Genomic DNA, 8595 nt, shown 5'->3' with positions numbered 1-8595 from the left:
GTACTTAGCAGCATACAACAATAAGACACTCTAAGTCTGGAATTTATCTAGTCATCCACCAAAAGGACTTTGAAAAAAATTGTTTTCTTTCTTCGAAATTCTTCTTCAATTCAACATTAAGAGACTTTTTCATCTATTAATGTTTCTTCCATGTACTTCAAACTAATCTATCACCAAGGAAAAAATTCTTCAAGTTGGGTTAAACAAAACTTGGACTTTTGTTTAGGAAAATAATTTTATATTTACATTCTTCTGTGTTACCCCTTGGAAGGACTTTCTTTTTTTTGGGGGGGGGAGGTCTGTACCAGTTGGTACACTTATACGCCGCACATTTGTATTTTCCGCCTTAAAGTACACCTCTACAGTTGAAACTCTGAACTTTAAAACTGAATTAATTCAACCGTTTATCAGAAGATGTCACTGTGTTAATTTCGAATGGTTTTTGTTTTCTAATTATCAAGTAGTGTAGACATTCTCTCACAGATGTCTCTACCAAAGAACTATGATCATGCACCCTGATGCGAAGTGATGGAACTTTTCTTGAAGAAATTTTGTTTTCATAAGTTTTTGTCTTTACTAAATTTTGTTCTTTCGTTGGTGGGTTGGCAATATTAGTCCCTTCTTTCCGCCTGTTTTGAATTTAACCAATCAGTAAGTTCTGTAATTAATTTCCCTCCAATCACAGGTTTCTTCTTCTTTTTTGACTTGTAATTTTTAGCCGACAAATAAACGCATGTGGGTGTGTATTAATTAGAAGTCTCGAATCTTCTACGAGAGTATAAAAGCTGCTGATTTTCTGGTCTCGGGGCCACTTCAACAACATCTAGCTTAGTGTGTGGAAGTATAGCAGGGGGCGGGTAGCGCCTCTTCCTTCGGGCAGCAGCTCTTCAATAAGGTAATGGCCGTTTAACTACTTTATTTTCTTGTTAACTCATCAGTTTAATCCTCGGGGAAGGTTTGAAACCTTTTAAAAGTATCCTACCTGTTTTAAAAATGTAACTTAGTGCCGGCTTATGTAAACATTTTCTTATTACTTTAACTGTAAATCGGAGATAGAGAGTGCTTTAACCTCTCGAGCTCCCCTTCAATTTGGTTTTGAGGTGACCACGTTTTCATAACCGATTTTCTTCATTAATTTGTTAAATGACTTTTCTTATACGAGTCACCTCCCTAGTGTGGGAAATGCCCCTGCGTAATCGGCCTAGTGCCCCTTAGGTTTTTACAAGTTGCATGTAGGAGTGCAAGCAACGCCTCCATTCATATTGGTATTTTGGGCCATTTCATTAACCTTTTATTTTTCTTTTAAGGCCCAGTAGATTGGGTACGAGATACCCCTGTTCCATTATAAGTTGTGCCTTGATGGCAGCAAAGTGTAATAGTGTGTTATTGCCTTTAATGGGCTTGGGTCAGCTCTTTCTGGTATTTTGAAAGGCGCCTCTAGGAGGCTTGACATTACGTGGTGGGAGCAAGTGCTCCATGTAATTAGGGGTTTTCTGACCTTTGGTAATTTGTGGTTGTGAACCGAGAGCTCAAGAATTGTCAAACTGGGGGTCGAAGCCCAGGATTTGTAAAGACACCTTAACTTGTGTTTTCGCTTGTAAAATTATTATTGTACCTCAATATTCATTGTTATTTCACCTAGTGAAAAATTGTTAAATCTTGTTATCTGTTGAAAATATAACATTTATTTAAATTTTAAATTAATCTTTCGGCCTTGTAGTTAGACCCATTCCATACCGCACCTTCTTTCACCTCTGCTGATCCACCAAAACATGGTAATAATAATAATAGTAATAATAATAATAATAATAATAATAATAATAATAATAATAATAATAATGATAATAATAATAATAATAATAATAATAATAATAATAATAATAATAATAATAATAAAAATATTTTCCTGCATTTCGGTGGAGGTGGAACCCCATGGAAACCTACCAAATGCTCCGTCATTTGCAGTGAACGTTTTGTTGGAGGAAAGCCGAGTAATATTGAAAATCATCCATCATATATACCATCTATGCTTCATGAGAGCTGTAAGAAGAAACCGAAAAAGAGAATTGATGTATCCGGTTTTGAAAGAGCAAGTAAACGAATGAAATGCTCAAATATGCATACGTCTTCTAATCAGGAAACTCATGCATTTATTGTGAAAAATGAGTTTGAAAACCTACATAATTTGGTGCAAGCAGCATTTCAGATTGAATCTATGACTTTCGAACACTTTTGTTTTTAGTGGATATGATGTAGGCACATAGTGCAACTCAAGCAGAGTACCTCCAAGTACTTCAGAGAAAGTGGATAAATTTTGTGGTCCCAAAACCCCCCTGGACATATTCAGAGGATTTCATGGATACCAGAGCATAAAATGTGAGGCACAGTTGAAGGATTTAACAAGTGTTTCATTTAAAACATTTAAATTTTTACTTTGTTTCTAAAGCGTCTATAAATATAAGTAATAACGATGTTGTTTACTCTTTTTTACGAAAATGAAATTGGGTATATAACCTTTGTTGTCGGCAGTCATATTTGGTGTACATCGGACTACTGCTTTGCAAATATTTTTTACTGCTCTCGGAGTAGTCAAAAAACACATTTCTAATTTTATTTTCTGGCCTAGAAAACTATTCGTGCAAAATACTTTGCTTCGGCTTTTAAAACATTGTAACCTGACGCACGATTGCACAGAAATGAAATCAGAAACGCCAGCAAGAATAGATGAGAGATGTTACATGTATTCATCGTACAAGTCATGTTATACCTTGAACCATTCATCACCTTCACTTGAGTTTTAAATGCTATATCAAGTTTTTTTCTCCTGTTAGCGTAATATGAGAAGTATAAAAATCATCACTTAAAACAAACTCCCCAGAAGTGAACACTGTGGAATCTTCTTGAAGTTGAAACAACTCGTTCATGAGTTTATTAAAATTTGTTCTTATGCCAATACTGACGCTAATGTAGCACAACTCTTCACACAAACTTTTAGCTACCGATTCAGACTCTGTTTTCAGATCCGCTCTAATCATTTCAGTCCAAGGCGAATTACCTATATCTGTTTTTCCTAGTTTATCGACGGTAATAACAGCACCCTTGTCAGTTCTCGGCCTCTTCTTGGGAAACAGATCTTTAGCCTTTTTCCTTTGTGCATATTTTACGGACCCTAGAAGATATAAAATCTACACTGTGTTTATCATATTGTGAGCACTTAAATTTATTAGATAATTAACAACAATAACATTACATACCACCAGCTGTTTTCAAATTTGGTTCCCCCCATTCTTGCCGCAAATTTGTCTTACTAAATCCTGAATCAGAATTGTAGTATTGTATAATGGCACATACATGTTTACAGTGCCCTCCGGTACCAGCCACACTGTCACAGTTTGATTCAATACAATTTCGTTGAATGTCAAGCTGTAATAGAAATTCGAAGTATTACAGACTTCACTGAATCATATAAAATTAACATATAAAATATAATACTGTATGTTTAACAACAATGAGCTAAAGTAATTACCTCAATTGTAACCTTGTACGGGCTTTTGCTAACACTCGTCTGTCTTATGACGAAGCCGGTAAGTGCACAGCTGGAAACAGTTCCTCTTTCTTCAACTACATGGTCACTCTCAACTACTTTCTACGCTTTATTCACTGTTGACTTGCGACTATTTTGGAATTGTACGTACTCAAACCCATATCGTATTACAACTTCCATAGCACTACTTCATATCTTGACGACAAGTTGCAACGATATTTTTGCCGTAACTTCGACGCAAGCCTTCACTTCAGCGGAACTCACTCTCACCGTATTCATTCTCGGAACTCCGCCAGATCGCTCTGTTATTAGCATCGTGCACGCTCCCTATATCCCAGGGTACTACCGTATTTGTTGTCTGTATACTTTTTTGCCCCCGAATTCCCAATTGCCGCTACTGATGCTTACCAAACGTTGGGCGGTGATAGGTGCAAAATTTTAGATTCCTGTATCAACAATGGACGTTGGTAGGGTTCCTTTCAGTCAATTTGGCGTTCTGTATCTTATTGTTTTTAGTGAAGGATATTTAATGTTTTTGCGGTACATTTAATGAATTTCATAGCTTGTCGTGGTAATGCTGTTTTCTATTCTATCCTCTTTGCCGCGAACCGCGCAAACAAAAATTTGTTGACATAAACAAGTTTTGAATACTTGTGGTGAAGGATTATTGTGGTGAATACAGTGTGCAATTTGTATATTTGGAAATGGATGTTCTTTTCATCGCGAAAGGTGTTATAAGAGCGTAATCGGCTACAATCTCATAGGACTTACTTTAAATATGTTGATAAACTGTGTAATTTGTAGCGATCTCTTTGTGGCAGTAGACGAAGTTTATGGCACGTCATGTGGACATCTATTCCACTACTTGTGTTTGATGCAATGGATTGAAAGGTATTACTTGTTCTAATACGACCGATTTTCTGTTACTCGTATACTTCTGCCATCGTAGTTAGCGTGATGCGCGAATTCAAGAAAAGAAAATTCGAGTTTCATTGTTTTCATTATTTATTTATTTACAGTGTTTATCTTGCAGGTCCTCTTCATGCCCCCAGTGTAGGACGAAAACAAATCAAAAAAATGTTCATCGTATATATTTTAATATACTTAATAATGGTACTACAGAAGATCCCAGTGTTTTGCAACACAGAATTGATAGCCTTACCTTTCAGTTACGAATGAAAGATACTGACATCAAGAATGCTAACGAAAAAAATGAATTGTTAAACAAGCAGAATAAAGGGTTGAGGTGAGTACATGTTAGAAAAGATCTTTCGTTGTATATCTCAAGATAAGAGACTTGGCACACACATTATGTAAATGAACCTTGAAATTTTAATACCATTACAACAGTGATGAACTAAGATGCATCTCTGGTGAGGTATAGAGTATGGTTTGGAAGAAGTTATCTAATTTCATTGGCCTTTCTCTGCCTCATCTTTGATGTTTATGTATGTAACAGTAAGAGTTTCATAAGAGACCAGAACATAAAAGATATTTTTGTGGAAGGTAAATGATGCTAATCTTATCTCATTATTACCGGCAGGAGAGTGAAAGATAGAGACCTACCAGTGTGCCAGTAGAAGTATATTTACTTTTATAACTCAATATTTATAAATGAGCAGTATTGTCCTCACCCCCCCATGGCAACTAGCAATGTCATTGACTGAAATTCATGGAATATGGTGTCACTCCCAGAATTCGACGCAGACCTGTGCGGTTTGGGACATGTAGCTTTTAGCTTGCATTTGGGGGATAGTGGGCTTGAATTTGACTGTTGGCAGCCCTGAAGATAGTTTTGAATAATTTCCCATTTTTTCACCAATTAAGCTCACGGTTGTTTCCTTCTTAGTTTTAGTCCTATCCTCTTCCCAACATCGCCATAAGGGCTGTTGTGACGCTGCAACATAAAACAAATAGGAAAAATGTAAAAGTTAGGTGTCGTTGCCAACTATTTCACCATAAAAACTCTAGGCTAAACGAAGGGTAACCCTATATGCTGCAACCAAACCAAAGGTGAAAAATAATAATATACTTAAACAAAATTAACCCTGAACCAGTGATGATAAATTAATATAAACACACACCTATGTCTAAACCTACGTATGCTGCACAGAAATGGCCCTGTCCCCATCCACCAGCAACTAGCCTGCAGGCTTCGTTCAAACGTTCTACAATAACTTTTAGAGCACATCTAGTGCGTCTGGATGCTGTGAAAGATTCTACCATACTTGTAGGGTCACTTGTGCTGCAATAGCACTTTCTGGCTTAGTGAGGACTGCAATAGCAAACTACCTCACTCCTGATATCGCCTAGTACCCCACATTATAAGGCCACCTTCAATTTTGGTTGTTTCCTGATACCTATGTTACCCTTGGCTGTGCTATTTGGGGGTCCAAAGAGCCCCTGGGCTCGTACCTTGTTCATACAGTGGTGTGGTTAAAAAAAGAAATACAATCTGCTTTATGTCGCACCAACATAGATAGGATTTTTTGGTGATGATGGGATAGGAAAGGATTAGGAATGTTGAATAGTATTGGACTAATTGGGTCTCCCTGCATTATTCCATTGGTTTGGAAATATCTTGGGAACATCACTTATGTTAACTATATTGTATTCTAGGATGTTTTTCAGAAGGATTGTAATGCTGCGTGTTTCTCCAATCATTTGTGCTAGTTTCACAATCCATACTTTTCTGTTTAGGGTATCAAAGGCTTTTGTGTAGTCAATGAATACTGTGTAGCATTTTCCTTTTGGAAATCTTAAGGCCTGTTCTGTTTCACTTATTAGGTTCGTTATTGCCTGCAGTGTCGAGCGATGTTTTCTGAAGCCATACTGACGTTCAGGGAGGAGATGATCCGTTTCCCTCACTAATCGGTCCGAACAACGACATGTAGTTATAAGGATGGCAGTCCATGGCTTCCATCATAAGCTATGTGCGACTAAGCGATTCCATGATGTGAACGATGAGTGTGTGTGCTCTCTATGTGAGGAAGTGTGTGATCGCAATCACATACATAAGTGCAAAAAAATATATATATCAATCGAGTACAGTAAAGACGAATAATTGTTAAACACTTTGCACATTTGTGTGCAATTCACTTATTAATTAATAAAGGGTTAGGAGTGGAAAGGAAGCGGCCATGGCCTTAATTAAGGTACAGCTCAAGCATTTGCCTGGTGTGAAAATGGGAAACCACAGAAAACCATCTTGGGAGCTGTTGACAGTGGAGTTCGAATCCACTATCTTCCGAATGCAAGCTGATAGCTACGTGACTTCAACCACATGGCCACTTGCTTGAAAGACAATGTTTATGAAGTGCCATTTCACTAATTAGTCACCATGAAAATAGTCTTAATTTTTTCTTTGATTGTTGTCATTCCACAAGCAGGTGATTTCTACACTTTTTGATGAGAGCCCACATCATAATTGCCGGGACAAAACGTCCTATGTGATAAAATTTTTGGAGATGCACTGACCCGGAGCATATTCATTATGAAGAGTGAGAATGCCTTGACAATATTCACACAATATTGCACCTTAGATGACAGAACTTTACCGGCCAAAGTTCTAAGCTAAAATATTTCACATAGGAGGTTTTGTCCTGGTAGTGACGATATATATCTTTCTGACCTTGGTGGAACCATAGGGTACTCACCTTTTTGTTTGCAAGATAGCAAGGTTTCCTGGCTGAGTTCGGTGGCATTTGAAGGTATTAAACTGCAATGACTTGATTTGAGCTTCCAGCGTGGTGAAAAACTTCTGCAGGAAAAAAATTTCCAACACCTTGACTTCTCTCAAAAGCTATTGTATGGAGGAAGGTTCATTATTAATATATGCTGTACAAATGTTTAAATCACTCATACACAACATTTTACTGATTAGGCACTGTTTATTCCTAAACTGACTGTAAAATTAAACAACAAAACTAATAATTTTGTTTATTATCACAAACATACGACTCGTACAAAGACATGGAGATTCAATATTTGAAGCATAACTGGATCAGCTGTAGTTTATGATTTGAGACAATGATCAAACTGTAACATTCAAGATATCTTCTGCTGAATGTAGTGGACTGACTGTGAGTAACTTTGAGATGTACTTTTGTTATCATAAGTACAAACCTGTATTTTAGATTTAGGATATTTTATACCATGAATCAAATATTCTCCATTAAAATGATCTTACAGCTCACCTGAATGAACAGATTGTTTTGTTTTGTTTTTTGGCAAGTTGCTTTACGTTGCATGCTTGGTGTGAAAATGGGAAACCACGGAAAACCATCTTCAGCCCTGCCGACGGTGGGGCTCGAACCCACTGTCTGCTAAATACAAATGAGCAGATGTAGTTGAGGGTTAAGGTTTCTTAGAGGTGGTGTGTCCTCCAATTTTCTTCTCCTCCCCCTACTGCACTGAAACTGCCTTACCTGTGCATTTTTCTTCCTAATTTGCTACATTATTTTCAATACCAATGTTAACAGTCTCCCCATTTCAATCACAAAATTAGGGTTTGAACTTGAATGGTTAGGGTATTTATTTTCTTAATTTATTAATGGGCAAACCACTTGGTAAGCAGTTCACAAGACCAACAAACTGGTTGATAGAGGCAAAAATGGTTGTTGATTCTTACACAAATACTGATTACAGTTTGTATTGGAAAGTGTGGTAACTTTGGCCATACAGGGTAAAATTGGCCGCTGACAAATAGCAACTCCGATTTTCTCCTGCCTCCTATACTAAAAAAGATGAACCACCTGTAAGATCTAAAATGCACACACAATAGAATGCTCTATCAACACTCGGTAGTCCAAAGATTACTGGCGGGCTCGTTGAGTCAGCCGATTTCTTTCACAGCCCCGACTATTGCATTTTCTGGTAACAGCAGAAAACAAACTGTTCCATAGCCCCAGCATTTGATTCTCCATTGCAGTGGTTTATAGGGTCAAAATGCAATTACGTCTGGTAACTGATCAATACAATTTGATGCATTTTATTCAAATAGGTTTTTCAAGGAATAGTTTTGTGATAAAAGTTGTCCTCTTCCGCGGTAA

At 37.1% G+C, this 8595-nt stretch overlaps 1 protein-coding gene across 1 annotated transcript in view; it reads left to right on the top strand.

The window, feature by feature from the left end:
- Window positions 1–4200: 4200 nt before the first annotated feature.
- The window catches only part of LOC136874286 (E3 ubiquitin-protein ligase TRAIP), a 60643-nt gene continuing 56248 nt past the window's right edge, over window positions 4201–8595 (top strand). The window contains exons 1-2 of the mRNA XM_067147918.2: window positions 4201–4435; window positions 4578–4790. Coding sequence (XP_067004019.2) covers window positions 4323–4435; window positions 4578–4790 — 326 coding nt within the window. The 5' untranslated portion in view covers window positions 4201–4322. The remainder of the gene's footprint in view (window positions 4436–4577; window positions 4791–8595) is intronic.

Source organism: Anabrus simplex, chromosome 5 (assembly GCF_040414725.1).
Source record: "Anabrus simplex isolate iqAnaSimp1 chromosome 5, ASM4041472v1, whole genome shotgun sequence".
In the NCBI taxonomy this organism is placed as follows: domain Eukaryota; kingdom Metazoa; phylum Arthropoda; class Insecta; order Orthoptera; family Tettigoniidae; genus Anabrus; species Anabrus simplex.
Note: the sequence above shows the minus strand (reverse complement) of the source record. Positions and strands in the feature narration are given on the sequence as shown.